At 42.9% G+C, this 20,988-nt stretch overlaps 2 protein-coding genes across 9 annotated transcripts in view; one reads left to right on the forward strand and one right to left on the reverse strand.

Annotated features, from left to right (window-relative positions):
- The first annotated feature begins 693 nt into the window (after positions 1 to 693).
- On the forward strand, positions 694 to 9,515 carry ICMT (isoprenylcysteine carboxyl methyltransferase). Its single transcript, XM_032763819.2, has 4 exons — positions 694 to 819; positions 1,572 to 1,741; positions 2,973 to 3,190; positions 4,162 to 9,515. Exons 2-4 carry the CDS (start codon positions 1,576 to 1,578, stop codon positions 4,342 to 4,344), a joined length of 567 nt encoding a protein of 188 aa, XP_032619710.1. The 5' UTR covers positions 694 to 819; positions 1,572 to 1,575; the 3' UTR covers positions 4,345 to 9,515.
- A 552-nt stretch (positions 9,516 to 10,067) lies between these two features.
- The window catches only part of RNF207 (ring finger protein 207), a 41,562-nt gene continuing 30,641 nt past the window's right edge, over positions 10,068 to 20,988 (reverse strand). For 3 of the 8 annotated variants that reach the window (XM_075060227.1, XM_075060226.1, XM_032763816.2), the window contains 5 exons: positions 16,237 to 16,429; positions 14,893 to 15,078; positions 13,723 to 13,774; positions 12,643 to 12,760; positions 12,087 to 12,327 (listed from right to left, as the gene is read on the reverse strand). In XM_075060227.1, the coding sequence (XP_074916328.1) occupies positions 12,234 to 12,327; positions 12,643 to 12,760; positions 13,723 to 13,774; positions 14,893 to 15,078; positions 16,237 to 16,429 (643 nt within the window). In that variant the 3' untranslated portion in view covers positions 12,087 to 12,233. Of the gene's footprint in view, positions 10,850 to 12,086; positions 12,328 to 12,642; positions 12,761 to 13,722; positions 13,775 to 14,892; positions 15,079 to 16,236; positions 16,430 to 20,988 lie in introns of those variants that run through there. The other 5 variants (XM_032763817.2, XM_075060229.1, XM_075060230.1 and 2 more) reach the window with 4 other exon arrangements.

Raw genomic sequence — 20,988 nt, forward strand, 5'->3', positions numbered from 1 at the left:
TCTTTTTCATTTGCCTCCTAAGATCTGAGACGTTTGGAGCCCTGTTTTCCTGCTCTTCTCTGCAGCTGAGAGGGCTAACACATCATGTTAGAAAAGAAAAGAAAGCCAAGATTCTCACATGCCTCCAGGAGCTGGGGCTTGAAGAAAACCACTAAGTATCGCAAGTTTCGCGGTGAACAGTGAGAGTTAGAGAAGCACTCCACTTCTAAGCTGACCTCCCCAGCTAGCCTCCCTGGGCTGCCCCACCTGCAGCACTGACCTCTCTGGCTCCCTGCCTGCACCGCCCTGCTGTGGGGTCAGGGTGCCTGGAAGTCACCCCTCTGTTTCAACAGGGCCCATCTCAGCCTGGAGTCGGACTGTGCCCTGAAGCAAGCGCAGCTGAGGGCCACTGCTGGAGCTCGCTAGACCAGCAGGATGGAGCCTCCTTTGGCCCAGCTGCTTGCTTGCTGCAGACTTGTCCACAGGCAATGCTACAGGGGTTAATTTAATTCTGCATTGTTCTCAGTGGGGGAGGGGAGGAGAGACTTCTCATTGTTCTCACCCGGAGCTGCTGACTTTTGAAGCCAGGGGCGGGGCGGGGCGGGTCTCGCTGTGGGCGCGCGGGGGCTGCCCAGAAAGGCCGGAGCGGCTCCCTCTGCTCCCGGCCAGTGAGGCCGGTTGTGGGCGGCCCGGGTGCCCCTGCGCTGGAGCGGGAGAGGAACAGCTGTTTGTGTTTGATGTTCCGCTGCAGATCGCGATCCGGGCCTGCTTCTTGGGCTTTGCCTGCGGGTGCGGTTTGCTGCTGAGTTTTGGACAATCCTCATGGAAGCACTTCGGCTGGTAAGAAAATGCTGCGTGAAGGGTGGGGCGAGGGAGCCCCGTGTGCAGCTGAGGTCAGTAGTGTCTGAACACGGTTGCCGTGTGGAGACCTGTGCTGAGCCGCATGGCCGGTCTCAGTCCTGTTCGTGTCAGGCAGGGGACTGCCTCAGAAAACCTGCATAATTGCCACTGGTCTTTGGTCTGAGGAGACAGCCACAGATTGAATGGGCCATGCACCTCGACTTCCCCTCCTGGCCTTTGCAGCAATGTTCCTCCCAGGGAAGGGTGAGGTGTACTGCAAGTGAAATATATGCAGTCAAACCAATGCCAGGAGGTGAGAGGTTTGGTATCTTATTGCTAGTAATTAGAGATGGAAAAAATTAATATTTGGTTATCTAGTTGATACCCCTGGCATTGCACGATTGGTTGGCATTGTAGAATTATTACAGTCTCTACCTGCTTGACTTGCATTAGATATAATTGTGTTATCAATCCCTTGAAGCATGCAATCCCTCCTAAATGAAAGTCTTAAGTTTTGTTTTTAATATATATGTCTACATAACCTTATACAAATGATGTGTTTATTCTTAACATACTTGAATAAATAGCAGAGAATAAGAGTTGCAGAATTCTAGTTATGCTGCTGTGAACAGTCAACAGAGTACCATGGATTTCAAAACATAGGATTCCAGAAATAAACACAGCAAAACATAACTGGACTTCTAAAATACATTAAGTACAGCTTAAATTCGGTTTTTTTTTTTCTTTTCTAGGTATATGTGTTCCTTGTCACTGTTCCATTATTCTGAGTATTTGATGACAGCGATCAATAATCCCAGAAGTTTGTCCTTGGACTCTTTCCTCCTAAACCACAGTTTTGAGTATACTCTAGCTGCTCTCTCTTCTTGGATAGAATTCGCAGTTGAAAAAATCATTTATCCAGGTCAGTAGCTGTATTTGAAGTTTCTGGGTAAGTTTTTAAAGAGAATAGCAATTGCCCGTGCGTAAATATAGGCTGTATTTCACATGAGGGGACTGCATAGGCAGCACATTTTAAGCAATTCATAAAGGAAGAGAAATTCCTAGGATTAAATTATTCTCATGCATATATCAGGTGAAGTCCTGACCCTGCTGAAGTTAATGGGTTTTCTGCCACTGACTTAAACAGCACCAGCATTTTCATGCCTTGTGTATAGGTATGGCTCAGTGTGTTGGTATTTAAATACATTTTATGAGGGATTCTAATAAAGCATGGTAAAGGATGAAACCTGGCACTTACACTGTTAAGCTTGATTAGTCACATCTAGTTATTCTGTGTCAGGGTGTCTAAAGGAGAGGAGATTTGATGAGCATATACTGACAGTTATCTTATTCCCAAACACTTTGCATGCTGTGTTGACTCTTGAAATTGAGGATAGATTTTAGGCAATCTGGAATACCAGTGAATGTTTGGCATTCTGCTAAAAAGAGTTTGAAGAGGAGATATGTTGCTGACTGGATTTTGTTAGGGCTCGAGCAAGATTCATGTTACCAACAATTATCAGTTATTTTGGGATTCTTTGTCTTTTTAGACACAATTTTTTAAACCAGTTTTCTGGAATGGGAGAAGTATTTATGGCTTCCCCAGTGCCAGTATCCTATATCGGACCAGAGAGGGTTGGATATTGGTAGGGAAAGTCTGATAGAGTGCATTTGCTTTTCTCTAAAGACTGAGCACATCAATTTAACCCCATCCAACTTGTGAAACAAGAAGACAGTGGTCAGTGCCAGGGTTAGATTCTCTTTGTAGCTGTGTGTTCTGACCACTCTGCCTTTGCATTTAGATTCACCAGGACGAGTTAAGGCACATTGCTGCCTTGTCAGTATAGCTGGTGAAGAGAAAATAGTGATCAGATTTCTCTTCAAATGTTTTGTTTAATTTTTATAGACTAAAATTATACACACACTGCATTTGTTATATACTGTCTTAAAACAACAAGAGCATGCACACCAGTGTCTTGAGGGATAGTATATAACAACTTCAGGGCTTTGATATGGATACATCGGGTTAGGTTAATGAATTTTGAAGATGCTCTCTCCTTACCCTAGACCTCTAACCCTAAATGTTCTTTTTTACCTTCAGTAAAAGAGTGAACTTTTAAAACATGTTGTGACCAGTACTTATTCACTTGCAGAAATGAAGCAAATCACCTGGCTCAGTACAGTAGGGTTATTGATGGTGATCTTTGGGGATTGTCTGAGGAAAGCTGCCATGCTCACAGCTGGCTCCAACTTCAACCATATTGTTCAGAATGAGAAATCGGATACTCATACTTTGGTGACAAGTGGGGTATATGGGTGGTTCCGGCACCCGTCTTACGTGGGATGGTTTTACTGGAGTATTGGAACACAGGTATTGTATAAAATACACTTAGCTATCTTGATCTTCTTCTAGGTTTTCTTAATGCTGCCCAGAGCCTGTACCTAATTTATTTAGCAAATGATCAACTGTAGGAGTCCCTGGTATGGATTTTGACACGTTCTATCTTCCACCAGCGTACCTTTAGCTGTGAGTCATGAAACTGCTGGCCTCTGAACTCTCCTTCATGTGTGATGTTTAGAAAGACTATATCTCCTTAATTTTCTATATGAAATAAGCAAAGGCAGTGGAGCGTGGGTTTGAGCTGGAACACTTTCAGAGGTTCAAGGTGTGATCTGCTGCTAGTCATTGGACCTTAAAGCTTCCAGGGTGTGTCCAGACCTCCCTTTCATCTTTACTTCCAAAGTGTCTTCCAGTAAGCCATCAGACTTGCCTTATTCTTATTGAATATTAGTATTGTACAGGACTGACAAGTAAAATTAACTTGTTTAGTGTACATAAAACCCAGGTCAAATACTTGAAACCAGCTACAAGTAACTTGTAACTTTAAAATGTCAGTATATTAGATTATAACAAACCTAGAGTATCAGATATATAAACCTTGTAGTTGTATGAGCGGTGATGGTGTTTGTTATCTTTTAAAGAAGAACTGTAAATATGCAAAGCCAGATATGCATAAGCCTCAGAAGCCTGAATTCTCTTAGCAGCAGCACACTCTTTGGGTCTGGTATTACATTAGAAAGAAATGTTGGTGCTCTTTCTTCATCAGAACTAATTTGTCATACTTGGTCTAGAATGCAGAGATATGATTCTTATCAAGAAGAAAATTCTAAAAAATTGTTTTTGGAGAATGGGAACCTTTTTAAGCCTTACTGCAGATATACACTTGGTGGACAACTAATAAAACTTCACTTGTTTTTCAAACAACCAACCAAAATCTTTCTTGGGGTGAAGAGAGTTTTGCAAGGCTGAATTGGACTGTAACCACTTGTGTCCTCTTACAGGTCTTACTCTGTAATCCTGTCTGTGTTGTTGGCTACACTTTAGCATCTTGGAGATTCTTCAGAGAGCGAATAGAAGAGGAGGAATTTACGTTAATTCACTTCTTTGGAGCGGAGTACCTGGAGTATAAAAAGAGAGTGCCATCAGGTCTGCCTTTTATCAAGGGAGTTAAAGTGGAACTGTAACACATGAAAAATCAGACTCCCATAGCGAACATCCAGCTCCAGGCATCATATGGAAAGGAACTATGCATAGCACTATATCGTGACACGCTTAGGAGTAGCCAGTCTTTGTTTACCGATCATCCATTGGAAACTCATTAAAGGCTAGGCAGCTGGAACACCTTGCATATAAACTAGAAAGTCAGTCAAGATAGGCGTCCTTCCTAGATGCATAGAGGGATCCTTCTGGATTATTTAATCTATAGTGATCCTAAAATGAAGCATAATGCTGGTGAAAAGATGGCTCACTCTACTGACAACAGCTGAGTTGTATTGAAACGTGTTAACAGATTCTGTTGAAGAACGAGCTATGCACTTCCTAGTAACAACCATTGCACTAGAAGGTTGCTGGTTGGAAGATCATATTTCTATGGTGAAACTTCAAAATTAAAGCTTTTTGCCCGTAAAAAAGCTAAACAGCACAGCTTTAACCTCTCTGGACCTGACTCCACAAGTCTGCAGTATGTGGAACTCCCACTGAAGTCAGTGTGATAATATCCTGCTTGGAGGGCATTCAGAACCTCGCCCCTTTATTTCTGTCTTTTAAATGCATGAATTTACATACCGTTTTGGGGATATGCTTACCTGAAAGACTGGCAGTGCAGCACAAAGCACTGTGTCCTAATATAATGTTAATAGGGGGCTCTTTCAATATTCAAACTTTCTTAAATCACAAATAATCTTTCATTAAACACCATGAAAGCTCAGACTGAAAACTTAACTCAGTTGTTGTGTTCATCAGTTACCTAGTGCCATGAACTTAAGTTTCATCATTTTGTCATTTTTCCGTAGTCCTCATGGCAAGAGTCTGTCCTGTCAAATGGTAAACTTGCTTCTGTAAAACAGTCTTCAAAATCATGCTGCATTGTATCCTATTTAAATAACTTTAGTTGATAGCTCTTTCTCTACTCCTAGTTCACTCATGAAAATAAGTTTAATTCAGAGAAATTACAAGTTTGTTCCTGTTTTTGTGAAATGCAGAGAAAACAATAGCAGGCAGACTTGCAGTAGGCCTTAGGTAGTAAGATCCTTGCCTGGTTCTAGAATGTGTCTTGGATGTTTCATCTGTACGAGAAACACTTCCAGAAAATATGCTAATGCAGGGAAATATTTTTCTGATTAACTGATATTCTAAATATTCCCCATTCTAGAAATTATTTGTATTCAGATTTTGTGGTATAATTTATTTTTTGTTACTATATACCAAAGAAGTTCACTGTTTCCTTGATTCTAGATAGACTTTCTTGCTGGAATGAGAATTGTATGCTGGCAAGTAATGGCTTGGCTTGAAGTATTCCTTTCATTAAGGTGCTATAACATAGTTCAGGAAGTAGAGCAGAAGCTGCTTTTTTAAAGATGTTGCCAACTTCTGTTGGGTTGTAATTCAGTAAAGTTCTTTTGTGGTGCTGATGACTATATCAGTAGTTTGGAATGCTTAAGTTTACAATTGAAATACCACTGGGAACACACTTTGATATTAAAATGAGGCATGTACCAAACACGTTGGAAGTCAAATTCCTGTAGACCGCATAGGAAGGGATGTAGGGACAAATTGTTAATCTCTTCTCTCTTCCATCATGTAAAAGCCTTTTCCTACCCAAGTTATGCCTTCAAATTCCAGGGCACCTGCTGCATTGAATTTCAGTTCAAATACCCACTGTTACATTAACTCTCCTACTGAATATATTTGTTGCTTGAAGAAAAAGATATGAAACTTCAGCAGGGCTGTATTTGGTTAATGTTGTCTTTCCTCTGCATAATTATTTGTAAGGACTTGATTCCTGTTCAGATTGCTTTTCCTTTGCAATAGAAGTGCCTCCAATGTACTTCTGAAAGAGAGTTATAAATTTTGCTATCTGTCTGTAGCCAACATACCTCAGAAGAAATCTCAAACCAGTTAAAATCTTAATACAAACAACGATTCTTAACTGCACTTATTTTATTAAGATGTTTCTTGTATGAATTTTTCCATTGTATAAATGTTTCATAACTAAATCTACTACTGCTAATGATACTGACCTTCTTTGTAAAGCACTTTGACACTGAACGTTGAAAAGCATCGCACTGTAGCTGGTGGTGTAATTTCCCTTGCTGGTGTACACATACTAGCGGTTGCTCTACGAGAGCTAGTGCAAGTATAAATAGCTGTGGAGCTGCGGTAGCACGAGTAGCAGCAATGGAGGCATGGCTGAGCCATCCCAAGTACAAACCTGCCTGGAACTGGTCAGCATGTACTCCGCGTTGCTCGTGACTACACGGCTATTTGTCCTTGCAGTAGCACTCATCAAGCTACCATTCATATGTGTATGTGAACAGGGGAATCATACCACTAGCTTGTAGTATAGACATGGAAATAGTACCTAGCATGTATGGGCTAATTAGAATTCACCTGAATCAAGGGCAGAGAAATTACACACTGTTCACAGAATGACCCAGCAGAGTAAACTTAAAAAGTGCTCTGGAGTATGGGGTTTTGCCAGGTAGTGAAAAAATATTCTAGGGACTTGGTTTATTACATGAATAAATCTTATTAGGTCAAACTGTTAGAGCAATACAGTGAGAAACTACTTGCTTAGTTGTTTGCTATGTGAGACAATATGTAGGTCAAATATCTCTAACCCTAAACATTTTATGCAGCGTTACTACTCTAGTCTTATTGTCAGAGGCTTGAGCTCACATTATCTTTCTCACACTGCTGTTTGAGGGCCCTCGTTAGGGGAAGAAAAATCCTCTGTTCACCACAGACTTCTGTATATGTCTACAACTGCTGGACAACTTTATCAGCAGGAAAGTTGGCTAGATTTCATGGGTCTTTCCGCTTGTGTGAACAGTCGTTGTTCACAGTGAGACTTTCATTCCTTTGTCAGTTTTTGTGCCAGAAAGCAAATGATCTAGCAATTGCTTCAGTGTAAAACTGAGACAGTGGGCTCTGAACTTGTGGATTGCATATTAGCTCCTAGCTGCTAAAATTTACCATGTTAAACTATTTAGATAACTTAGTTTGATGGACGGGTATCAGTTAAATAAGTCTTATTCTTTTATTGGCACTTGTTTGGAAGGATTATTGTCTTTGTTTTGACTCTCCATAAATGGTATGCTTCACATCATTTCACTTGCCTGGGATAACATGTGAATATGCAAAGTATCATGGGTATTTTTAATGCCTCTGTCATTGAGGACATCAGTTCTGGTGCCTAGATACTACAGTTACCCTTTGGGTTTGGGATATATCTACATGTTCTGAGTCAACACCCAAATGTAACATCTGTAGCTATGTTGGAAGAAGACCTTTCTCATCTGTGTAGCTGGAGGTTCTGACTAGCACCCACCAAGCCTCAGGTTCTGTTGAATAAGCCCTTTGTAGGATGCATGTTGTCACAGTGAGAATGCATTTTCTTTAGATTATGTCTGTCAGCAAGAATATGAATAGGCACAGCAAATGATTTACTTGGTTGATGCAGTGGTCAGTAAAAGCACTTTCTTCAATGGCCTTCCTGAAATTTATTTTAATATAGTGGCAATGCCCCAAAGTTATTGTCTGGGTGAAATTTACAATTAACAAGAACTTGCACAAAAATCAGATTTGTGCAGGGCGTGTAGGTTCATCCCAAGGTTTGCTGAGTCAGAAGGATAATCTTCACACTTCTTGACCAATGGCAAAACTTTCAAACACCTAAATCACTTTTTGAAAATGAGGTGTGGATGTTTTTGAAAAGTTTGCCCCAAGTCAATGTACATAGTGCTAATGTTCCACTTCTGGAGGTGTGGGATCTTAGTACTTCATCCTGTGGTGTAAATATCTGGAATGATTGCTGCAGCCCCCATTCCCACAGGAAAGGTGAGTCAGAATTCACAAAGAAATGAAGATCACCCTTTAGTTCAAATTGGGTTTTCCATTTATTTATTAATCAAAATGGACCCTTTGGCACATGCTGCAGCACAGAGTCTTTAAAAAAATCAGACTCTATCAATGAACAACTTCTAGTTCTGTACCAAGTGAATAAGAACTTCATTCTGGCCCATGGTAGGTTCGCACAGTCTCATGTTAGCAATTAACTTATGAAGTCCTGTGTGAAAGGACTTCAACTCACTACTACAAACAGTATTTATGCAGCTGGGGAAAACATCTTAACCACTAATAAGAGATACAGGCTACATAAAATTCTATGTATTTTAAAGCAGTCTACCAAATTAAACTTGTCAACCAATCGGATTGCTGGCTCACTGACCCTTATTTACTAACAAGGGTAAAAGGCACTATCACGTTGTTCAGGCCAAAAATTTAGAACTTGTATGTGTTCAGTAGGTCGCAGAAGTGTTCCAAGTCACCTACTTAGCTTCTATTTAAGCTATCCCCTGCAGTGTGTGCAGTTTAAAATTTGCAATTTTAACCTAGTGCAGGAGAACCAGAAAGTGAAACTGACCTCTCCATTTTTATTGTGCAAAGGTTTTTGAAGGACAGAGTGATTAGCATAAACTGTAAAAAGGAAACTTGATTATTAATAATGTAAGTTGGAGGTGAGGGGTTAGCAAGAACACAGAGTATTTATTCTAATGTCAGACAAAAAATAACGTCGTCACTCTGTAAACAACTAATTCCTAAAACTGTTGTTTTTTGTAAACATGTTACAACTTTAGGAATTTACTTTGCCCTGGTTCCTTGACTTTCATATTCTGCTTGTAGCACAGAGTAAATGTTCTTTGACGGTCAGAATACAACTTTCAAATAATGGCACAGAGTAACTGTCCATCTATTGCACTTTTTTACTGCCTGGAGTAGCCTCTGATCTCACTGTCTTTATTTTATTTGGTAATTTGTCATTGGATTGGGATATGAGGAGGAAGTCATATCCTGCCTTGAAAACACCTCAACATTCCTGTTGCAATAGGAGATTGTTACCTTGTTATATCACAAGATGTTTGAAGTCTGTTTGTGCTGAAAAAAACTGTTTACTAGAATCACTTCACAATCTATTTGGGCCTGCTGAGACCAACTGTGTATTAAATGAATGGAGTAATGCTACCCTTTTTCTTCATGAAGAAATGTTCATTACAGATATTTAAAGGCTCTTTTCTTTTGCGGATGTTGAGAATTCTTTCCATTTATTAAATAAAACTATGATTGGTTAAAATAACCTGAAAAGGTGTGGTGACTATGTTTCCCTTACATTCTCTTTGAAACTTATCAGAAGGACATTTATCTCCTGAGAAGTCTGCTGGTGAGAGGGTTGTTGTGCCATGCAGTCTGGCCTGCCGAGAATTCCCTGGTGGCTGTAGTCATGCTAGATTAACAACTTGCATGAAGTATCAAGAACTGATATTTTATTTTTTCAGATTTTTAATATACAAAGCTGTGTACATCTCGTATGGAAAACAAGGCTTCTGAACAATCTACAGCATAAAAACCTCAAGAAAACATTGTCCTACTGATCTCATTACACTAAAGTGCAGAAGTGTTTAAAAACAATTCCTTGCCAAAAAAACCGCCCCAAAACCATAAACCGCCTCAAAACCATAAACCGCCCCAAAACCCAGCTTCAAGGCTATGCAGGGTGACTTTCTGTTTGAGGAAATAGCTACATTCCACTTTTAATAAAGAATGCATTGTTTACTTAGCTAGGCTTTTAAATAAGTTGTTGGGGCAGGGACTAGGGGTAGTGGGAATAAAACTTACATAGAGCTAGCTGTTTTCATGCATTTAAAATAAATTGATAGCACAATGTCAAAATTAGGCTTATACCACTCCATGTTTCTAGGTTCACGACCAAGAGCTTACAGTTAGCTTTGAGCAGCTGAGGTAAGGGATTTCAGGTGTGAAATAGTATCAGTATTTGTTTTTTCAAAGTTTCCACATGAAGGAGAAAGGAGACCCATTCCAATAACAAGTTACTGACCTGATGGGGGCCCACTGAAGAGTTCTGACTTGGGAGATACTGGACTTCTCTGCTGAATAGAGGTTTGAATTTACTGATACAGAAAAATACAATATAACCCGGTTGAAAATACAAACAGCCAAAGAAATTGGTCTGGGAAATCAGACCATAACTGATTAAAAACCATCTGATAATGTAATGAGAACAGTATTTAGATTCACTGAATTGGTGAAGCCTTAGTCTGCATTTCAAGACTCAATTTCATCAAACTAAATTTGGAAATGCTGGTCCTGCCTGTCTGGTCAAGTCTATTTCAATGGATAGATCCTCTGTAATACCAGCCTGACTCAACCATAACTGTACTCGAGAAACTTCTATTTAAGTCTTGTCTGTATATATGAAATGCAAAGCAGTGCAGCTCCTTGGCACTCTGCCTTGCCTAAGTTGTAAAATCTTTCTGGCTGGGACTCTCTGTCCCACCTTTCTGTTTGGTTTTGTAAGTGTCTTTCAGTAGGGGATCCTCAGTGACAATGTTCAGCATTTGGTTGTCCACTTTGGGCTCCCTGTTGTCTTCCATGCTTCTTGTCAAGTCGTTCCTAGAGCAGAAGAGGCACCTTAGCTAAATCACAAAAAGATCTAATTGTCAGCTGGCCTGAATATTTTATTAGCAAACTCTTATTTAGAAGAGAGATTCTAGGCAGTCTACTGCTGGCATGGGCAATAGTTGCTGTGTAATAGTTTTATTCTTATACTTTCCACATTTGCTGTATTGAGTCTGTGTAGCAAAATTGCAACAGCACAAATCACATGAACTTTTTTTTTAAATAAAATATCTCAAAGTAAGTTCCTGTTCATGCAGTATGTAAAATGCTGCAAGTCTGCATGGGATGAGTGAGATTCATCCTTAATTAGGTCACTTCACTGATTAAACCAGGCTCCAGTTACAGTAGTTCTCTTAAGAAAAAAAAAGTCCTTGTGGCATCTTAGAGATTAACAAATTTATTTGGGCATAAGCTTTCGTGGACTAAAACGCACTTCATCAGATGCTTAACCCCAGCCGTTAACACTTCACACCTGGCTACTGCCAGGACTGCAGGGAGTTTCACAAATAATGGAGGAAACCTCACTATGCTCCTCTGAGGTACATCAAAGATACTCAAGGGACTGTCACCTGCTGCTGCTGCTCTACACTCTCCTCTGAGGTGAAGTGCAATTGCTGCTGGCATTTAAAGGCAGCACTGCAATGTGCTTTTAGTGGGCTCCGTTCCATCTCTTCCCCACATTTTCCCTCAGTTGTGGCAATGCAGAGGTGGATGACAGGATCTTTGGATATGTTACTTTCCTCATTCATGTAGGGTATGAATCCCCTTCCTTGTTCTTGCCACCAAATGTTTCGAACAATTAGTGTATTTACACACTAGTATCTCAGGGTTCTGTAACTCGGGATTCTCTTTAGCACCCGTTTCTTCAGCTGCAGTGTCTAAGACCTTAGAGACAGTCTTTAGAAACAAACTCTTGGTTTAAAGATTACTGTAGATGTATTTTTCTTCCCCTTTCTCTTGTAATTGAATACTGAGTTCTGTTTTTTTGTAGCTTTGAAACTTAGCGAAACAAATTTAGGGAAGGTGATGAACTGTGGGGGTGGGATCAGCAAGTAAACTGCTTGAGCTGGAATTTAGCCAGGATACAGTCTAGCTAAACCCCCCTCCTCTCCCTTCCCATGAACCCTACCTTTGTTGCAAAGTGCATGGCAATTGTTAATGGCCACATTGTTCAGTGTGTGCCCCCGGCAGTGCCTAACCCTACCTGCAGCACCTAGGGTTTTATGGAGTCTTCCAGTTGCATTTCCTAACTTCAGTATTTTAGCTGACAGTTTTACATGGAAAATGAAATGACTTGCTAATTTGTCAGTGGTTTGACTTATTTTGGTATCAAGTATTCAGATGAGCCATCAGCATTCTAACCATTCCACCCCATCCTCTACCTGTGTGTGTCGCTGGTCGCTGTGCTGTCATCGTAAATTTTGAGCAGGTTCTCTGTCTGGTCATCCTTCAGTTCCCTGGGTTCTTGTAGTCTAAAGTGAGATAAAAAGCAGAGTGAGCTGCAGTGGTTTTGATGGTCCGCTGTATTTGTAACAGGACATGAGCAGCATTAGAACTGCAAGTTTTCCGTCCACATAACAGATACAGTATCAACATGCCACTGAAGAAATGAGCTCACTTGTCTGACAGCTAGGTCTCCATGGTGTCCCTGCTGAGTGCCAGCAAGAGCACTGGTTGTGTTTTTGAAATGTGGCTAAGTCTACTGGAGTCTGGACTGAGAGGCATGAATCCATCTCAAAGACCCCCAAAGCCTCTCCTCTTGGGGAAATGGCTCTGTGCTGTCTTACCTGGGCTCCAGCCGTTCCTTCACCTTCGCTATGGAGCGGACATAGGGGGCAATCTGTTTAGTGATGGTTGTCAGGTAGCTGTTTTCTTGTTTCAGCTGCAACAGGTCATGTAACTGTGCTGCATGGAAAGGGAACACACTGTAACAGGACCCAGTAATTCACTGTCTTTCAGAAATTGGGGCTTTTGTCCTGACTCTTAGCTTTCAGAGGGTGTTTTTTCATGAATGTCCTAGGAGTTTTTATGAAGTCATCCAGCATGTCCTCTGATCAATTAAGTCTCTGAGGGGCCTTGTTACATGCTTATAAACTTTTCTGCTAAGCCCAGGACAGGTGCTGTAAACCACAACCAACTGAAGCACCAGAGGCTGCCATCTCTTTATGCTGCAATTAACCAGCCATCTGTGGGAGAGATTTGCAAAGCTGCTATGCTTGTTAGATACTTCAATCTCTGAATATCCAGATTTCCCTCCAGACTCTGTTTTTCAGGTTTTCTCTAGGCTGACATTTTAATTTTTTGAATTATGTGCGTTTTTCTAGTTTTTGTTTCCTGTTCTCTTGCTGCTTCCTGGGCAGTGTGTTTGAAACTGTGTTAGCACCTCTCTGAGCTACTGGGTGGGGATTTGCTTGACAGTTACCCAGCCTGATTTACCTTCTCTAACAATCTGCTCGGGATGGGTAGAGGAGGAGGTTTTGCTGAGCTGGACCATTCTTGCTTCGCCCACCAGCATGGAATGGGAGGTGTAGTAGATGGAAGACAGCAGGGCTGGGGAGGAGAGGTAGAGGGATCCGCATGTGTGGGAAGCGAGGCTGAGTCCTCTGAGTGAAGCATGGCCTTGGTGTGGGATTCCAATGCTGGAAGCCCTTGGAGTGGAGAGCAGCAGAGGAGCAATTTAGCAGCTCCTTCTCATGTTTGAAACTTCCCCTTTAAACTCGTCTGTGTGTGGTCAGGACACATTCTAAGTTAGCACTGTAACTGCTGTCACCACTTAGCAAGTGCATGTTAAACAGAGACCGTGAGTTGGGGAAGAACATCTCACCACATGGAATCAGTGGGTTAGTGGACAGAACTGTCACAAATACCTTCATAAATTTCCTGCTCATTTGCCACCCTCTGATATGTTTCCTCCCAAATCTGAAACAAAAATAGTGAGCTGGACAGCATGTTGCAATAAAGGACTGAAGTATCCTTTCCAAGGAATGTTTGCTGAGCCTGTTTCTCTCCCATCATTCCAGGCTGGCAGAGCAATCCACTCCACAGCTAACAATGTGCAAATACTGCAGCAGCAGCAGCCCCTTTAATACTGACCAAGACTCTGGCCCTTTTAATTATTCTAGTGACTCAGGCTATTGTAGCGATAGCTGCACCCCTGTAAGCTCCCTAGTGTAGCCGCTCTAAGCCGATGGGAGAGAGCTGTCCCACTGGTTTAATTACTCCAGCCCCTGCGAGCGGCAGGAGAAGCTTTCCAGCAACATAGCGCTGTTTATACCGGTGCTTAATTCGGCAAAAGTTATGTCATGCGGGGGTGGCTAATTTACACCCCTGAGCCACATAATTTATGTCGACTTAAGCTGTAGTGTAGCCATAGCCTGAGTGGAGCCTTTGCAAAACAAGAAAAAGGCTGGTGACTTTCCAGAGCAAGTCTCCTGGGGAAGCCTCTGCATCCAGTACTCACGAGTGCTATTTCCTACCGACCACACTCTTACTCGGGATCCAAACCTACCTGCCAGCTGGGTACACAGGGATCAGGCTATGCCTCCAATGTAACCAGCCTCACTTGCCTCAGAACACAATATTGCTCTCAGCACATCATATAGCCTCCGGTCCAGACCGCAAAGCAGATGTCTTTGTCTGGCAGAAGTAGAAAAATCTTGGCTAACGAAGATCTCTAGCACTGGACTGAGCCTAAGGATTCCAGTATCATCTCATTTCACCCCACCTTGTCTGTTATCTCCCTTCTACCTTCCATCGAGGGGACAAAGCCTGCTGTGCCCAACTGTCCATCGCTATTTTCTGTTGATTTAAAGGAACAGGGTAGAAATGAGCAAATGTTCTGCAAGGAGCCAGCTCTGCTAGAACAACCTCTGATGCCTGCCATTTATGCGTCCGTCCTACTCCGAGATGCTCCATGTTCTCTCCCTGGGCTTGGCATTGGCATGACTCATCACTAGTGCTGTGCACTGCCATGTAGGGGAAGCTGCTCTTTAGAGCTGGTGGCACAGGTGCTAGAACATCAACTGCAGGAAACATACCTCTTCAAACATGCTCCGCATCATTTCCACAGACGAATACTCCGAGGCAATCTGCACATCCATCTGGAGGGATTTCTGTAGGATCTCACTCATGATCTCTGTCTTGATGAGGGAGTGATGCTTTGTGAGGTCACGATGCAGCTCCTGTACCTGATCCTTCAGGTTCTGAATCTCTGTTTGCAGGGCCTGCATTAGAAATATGAAAGGGGGTGAGTTGCTGTGGAGTTTTCCTTTCATCCTGAGGAGATAGATGGCAACAGGTTTGGTTAAAGAAGAGGAAGGTACCTGTAAAATCCAGTGTCTTTTGATTTCCTTGCTACTGCTATTTCCTCCTGTGGAAGCACTATTTTACCACAGACATATGATTTTTTGTGATTAGGTCCCTGCTGAAGGGACAGAAGGCCTGGCAGTTACATATGGTGCAGATAAACTCTTCTAGGCCAATGGACTTCAGAGATTCCAAAGCCAGAAGCGAGCACGGTAATACTCCTGTCTGACCTCCTGTATAACATGCGTCCTAGAACTTCCCCAACCTAATTCTTAGCGCAAAGCTTTCAGTAAAACATCCAGTCTTCATTTAGAAATGATCAGCGATAGAGAATCTGCCACAACCCTTGGTCAATTGTTTCAATGGCTAATTATTCTGTTAAAAAATTATGCCTTATTTCCCGTCTGAATTTGTCCAGCTTCAAGTTTCAGTCATTAGACCATTATCCTTTCTCTGCTAGATTGAAGAACCTATTAAATATTTGTTCCTCCTGTAGGTACTTTCACACTGTAATCAAATCACCCCTTAACTGTCTCTCTGTTAAGCTAAACAGATTTAGCTCTGTAAGTTTTCTAGGAAGAGAACTAGAACCAACTCCCCTGACTTTCCCTTGTAAGTTCCCATGGCTGGCACGGATGTCCTTATCCATCACCATTCCACTGGCACTTGCAAATGACCATTTGAATCCTAAATACAGTGACAATGACACACCCAAAAATGTCTTGGTAGGATTGTGCAAGTGAGTGCGGCTTCACAGCACGGCTGGGTTTGGCCCAAAGTTTCTAACTTTTCCACATGATGAAGAAAGCGACATGAATGAACTATAGGAGTGAAGGAAGAGAACAGTTAATTGGAGAACCAGTTCAGCATTCTGTCCACCTTCACCATCTCTCTTGGCCTCCACTCCCTGGTTCATGCCTGCCCTGCATCATTACAGGAGTTACCCCACGTTTTTCTTCCATCTCTGGGCACTGATCCTGTCAGGTAAGGAAAACCCCCTCAACTAGGGACAGCAGTCCCATGGTCAGTAGTGAAATCAGGCTGTGTAATATATCTGCCCTCTTCCATGTACTTACCCGATACATGTTCTCATAGTTGCGACAGTGCTCAGTGAAGGGCGTCTCCCCTCCTTCGGCCAGCAGGACCTTGGTGCTGATGTAACGATGCATGGTTGGCTTTCGAACTATGGAGCCTGTGATGGACATCTTATCGCAGGAAGGGGAACAGCCAGGCACTATCAGCGTCTTGGAGCACTGACCACCCGAGAGCCTTAAGCAGAGAGCGTGAGTTTTTAAAACATAGATAAGCAGTGCCATCAAATCAGCCGCTGTCTCTGAAATTGCCATTTAGCAGAAGCAAACTAGAAAGTGCCTCCATCTGGCTGATAGTGTGAAATAAGCATCCTCTGACCAGTCTGACTTCTGTGTCCAGTCTGTGGTGCAAGCCAGGCAATAGCTTCTTTGGACATATTTTAGTTAGTGTGCCAAAGAGAAACCAGCTCCTCCTCCTTGAGAGAGCTTTCTTTAGTGCAGGACAAGGCTAGCATGTCATCGTTCTATATGACAGTGTCACTCCTTCCTTCCGCCAGGCAAGGAAAAGAATCTAAGATCACAGCTGCCCTTTGCCGAGAAAGATACAGCAGTCGTTAGAGAAGAGGCCAAAGGGGGAAGAATTCCTGCCCTATCAGCTCTATTTTACTCTCACATTAACTGTATTTATAAAGGCATATCGTGTGGGCTAGAAAATCAGATTTCAAGTTTCATTTCTCACAATCTCTCTGGGGAAGCTCATTGCCCATGCTCTGTCTGTGGGGGATAGGTCACATTCTGTGTTAGGAATTATGACAGGAAAGCAGCAAAACCACCACCACTAAGGAGGTAACCGCACCAGTGCCAATCCCAGTACAATGTGTTTTATTTAAAAAAAACCCAGGCCTGGATCCTGTCCCTATCATGCAGTTACAGCACTAGGCAGAGTGGGCACTCCACCCAGCTAACGCTTCATCTAATACCTTCTTGTTCTAGTCCCTGTTCAACTGATGGAGATTTACAATCATGGAAACTGCCTGGAGAGTCTATACTGGGTAATAATGGTCCCTGCAAAGAAACCCCAGTACAGTAGAATGAACATGATCCCGTAGTATCCAGAGTTTCTGTTCCAATGCTATAAATAAGTTCTATACATCATTTCTATCTGATTTCTTTTGAATCAGTCTGTAACTTTTAAATAAAAAGTGTGGTCGTCATAAAGCCAGTAACTGAAGAATTGTTCTAGACCCTGGAGGTGTGTCTGAGGCTGTGCAGAGCATGAATACAAAGTGGCAGAAACACCCAATGAGAACCAATCTCAACCCAGAATGACAATCAGAAACACCTCCTTAGGTATGGATTCTCTTGTGTTGTATCAAGTGTCTGTTTGTCTCATCCGACCTATTGACGAAAATATCAGTCACAAAACCCTGTTTCTTGATCCCCTAGAAGAGTCTTGGTACAGAATCCCTGTATTAGTTACACTGAAAACGTCTTGCTGCATGCACAGACTGCATTTATTGGCCTCTTTTGATGGCCAAGAGAAACAGCTCTTCGAGGGAGCTGCAATTAGGCTCCGACAGCTAGATCCAAGGAAACAGGAATGCAAGTTTCTGCAAAATATCCTTGGGAGTACGTGAATTCACTGAACTGTAAAGTGATTTGAAGCTGAAAATTGCCAACCATTGTAGTAAAGAAGCAATATTTCGACAAGCAAACAGAAAATATACTCACAGCATGATTTAGCATTTCTTCTGTTGTCTAATGATAATCAAACTCTTCAATAGGAAGTACTTCCTATAAAGCAAGGTATTGCTACTCTTTGCATTCAGACTCTTCCCACACAGCCCTACACCCAAGAGCTGCTACCACAGTTCCATGCATTATGTAACAAATCAAGTCTCATGCTAGAATCAGTGCTCACTGATCAGAGGAGGCAGCCGGACACCCACTCTGCAGCTCTTACTGGATTCCTATTGTCCAGCTCCCCACTTCCCCTTAGAATCCAAGTCTTGCAAAAGGCAGCCCATTATATGCAGCTGAAATGTACCTTTGACAAGGAAAAGGTGCTCTGAAGTCCCCAGTGCAATGATTAGTTTCCTTGAACTGTAAAATCCACTTGGAAACAAGCAGTGATCCCCATTTCACAATAAGAAACTCTGTCCTGTTTGCAGGGCGAGCAGCTGGAGCAGAGTGGAGCGGCCTAGGCTGCCTGTGACATCAATTGGCCTAAATATATCCAGTGCAAAGGAACTGTGCCCTGGAGAGTTCTTTGAAATTCTGATAAAAATAGTGGCAGACCAACAGGCTTCTCTGGGGGGCCTCAGCTGAAACCAGTCACTCAGGTGAGCCAGGCTGAAAGGCAGGCAGCTTGTTTGGAGTGTTACATGGGCTGGTGTTGGCAGTGGGCAGAGGGCAGAGATGGGACCTGACAGCTTGCTCCCGGGACAGCCCCAGAGCAGCTAATCAACCAGGTGAGTGAGCAAGTTACTGTCAAGAGCACAGAGAACAGCCTGGGTCTTCCCATCTTCACAGTGCTGTGCAAGCCCACCTTCCCACAGCCCTGGGAGGTGGGCCAGTAGGATCACCTGCGTTTCAAAGGTGGACAAGGTGCAGCACAAGCAGGCTGGAGGAAGTTTGGTGGCCATAGTAGCAATCTTTTTGCATCGCAGCCTGATGCCCCTGTTAACCACAGGGCATGCAGTGACTTGGTGCAATGGGAGGGGTTTTGTCTGTGCTCAAGCTAACTCTAGGCAGAGAGAGGAAAGTCCTCCAGAGACTTGCACAGAGGCGGATGCTATGAGACGTGACTCCCTGTGAGACATTAATGGCACCTTGTCAGTAACTGCAGGGGCATCTGCAGTCCCTGAGCTGCCAAGAACCAAACAAGTATTGTTGCTAGTTTCTCAAGGCATGGCCCTTGTTGTTTGTGTTAGTGGCAATGGCAGCACTTCACGAGTGCCGTACGGGGTCTCCCAAATGAATATCTGTATGGTGATGTGATTGCCAGGTAGGCAGGATACTTCTTTAGCTGGGAGGCAGAGTACTCTTGCAGCTGGAGCACAGCAGAGCCAGGAGGACTGGCCTCTAAAGCTGGCTTAGCAATGTACTCTGGGTGACCTTTTTGGGTCACTTCCCCTCTCTGTGCCTCAGTTCTGCAGCTGTGAAATGGGGACAGCGGGGTTCCAAGAAGTGATTAAGGAACAGTGAAAGCTTTGGATAAGAGGGGATTGATATTATCATGCAGGATAGCTATACACATCAGCCGCTGTTTCCTCGTCCTCCACTAGTTACAATGAAAGTCCTTTCAGTTGTTCCAAAGGATTTGTTGCACCCCACAACTGGCACCAGTTACGGTCTGAAATCAATAGTGCTGGGCTCACAGTTTGTATAGATTAGAACAGGGAAGGGTCCTACTTTGTCAGTGATTATTATAATGGAGGAAATTCTTGGGAACACATTGCGTTCCTCCCAGACTTTGGCAATTGTAACATAGTGGGATTTATCCATATGCTATGGATGGCATTGATCGTGAATGGATAAATGCTGTCCGAGTCATTACATTGAATCTATTTCCTCATGTTAAGTATCCTCACACCTCTTGTTAACTGTCTGAAATGGGCCATCTTGATTATCACTACAAAAGGTTTTTTCTCCTGCTGATAATAGCTCATCTTAATTAATTAGCCTCTGAGAGTTGGTATGGCTAAGTCCACCTTTTCATGTTCTGTATGTATCTATATCTCCTTACTATATGCTTCATTCTATGCATCCGATGAAGTGAGCTGTAGCCCACGAAAGCTTATGCTCAAATTTGTTAGTCTCTAAGGTGCCACAAGTACTCCTGTCTTATGTCACTTGCCAGTGCTTGCAAGGAAAAGGTGGTGTGTATGTGGAGGAATTTCTGACAGTTTTTCATGAAAGCTGCTGTTAAACTAATCACTTTTCTGTTGACCTGCTTCAGCCCATACCCCTTGCTTAGCAATAAGGATGAAACCAGCTTCTGAGTCCATCGTATCTGGCCAGACAATATCTCCTGCAAAACACAGACATGCAGTTCCCCTTGTGCTCCAAACCCTGGTTTCCAGGAATTGCCAGTTCAAGCCACTGTGCCTATTCCTGACATTAATCAGCACAGCTGTTACGTATTGTCCCTCGGACACCTCTCATCATGACAAAGTCAAGGGCAGCTCACTGGAAAGGTGGAGCTACGAGGAAGCATCAGAGCATTTCAGACCAATCCACTGGGCTGGGTTTTAAATTAAAAAGCTGCCTGTGGGCCAGGGGTGCTGCAGGTCAGGAGTCAGGTACTCTGGCAGAGCCAGGCATGGGAAATTTGCACAATGCTTGCTCACAACACACCTGCTTCAAACTCTTGCTGGTCGGCTGTTCCTTTCAGGAGCACGAACCTCAAAGATGTGCTGGTCCCTTAATGGCAGTGTAGGAATAAAACTGGTGCGTTTGAATGGTAATTCAGCAGTCACAACAGTCTGAAATTTGCTTGGCATGCTGCCCCTCTCTCGGCTTTGTATTTGATGTACTATGGTGGCTTTCTACTCTGTAGGCTGTTTGGCTCTTTCAGGGTCACGTATTGATTATCCAGTCGTTCTGTGCATGGGTGATCGTCGGGGGGGGGGTGATTTTTCAAAATTTAACAAATCAAATATTCCAAACCAACCCACGAAGGCACAGTGGAAGGAGGCTGCTCCCTGTGAGTCTTATCAGTCGCTGCTCCCTGAACGTGGAAGGACTGTGACTTAGTGAGAGAGAGAGATTTACCCCATGTACAAATACATCCCA

The sequence above is a fragment of the Chelonoidis abingdonii genome, chromosome 23, assembly GCF_003597395.2.
Source record: "Chelonoidis abingdonii isolate Lonesome George chromosome 23, CheloAbing_2.0, whole genome shotgun sequence".
Classification (NCBI taxonomy): Eukaryota; Metazoa; Chordata; order Testudines; family Testudinidae; genus Chelonoidis; species Chelonoidis abingdonii.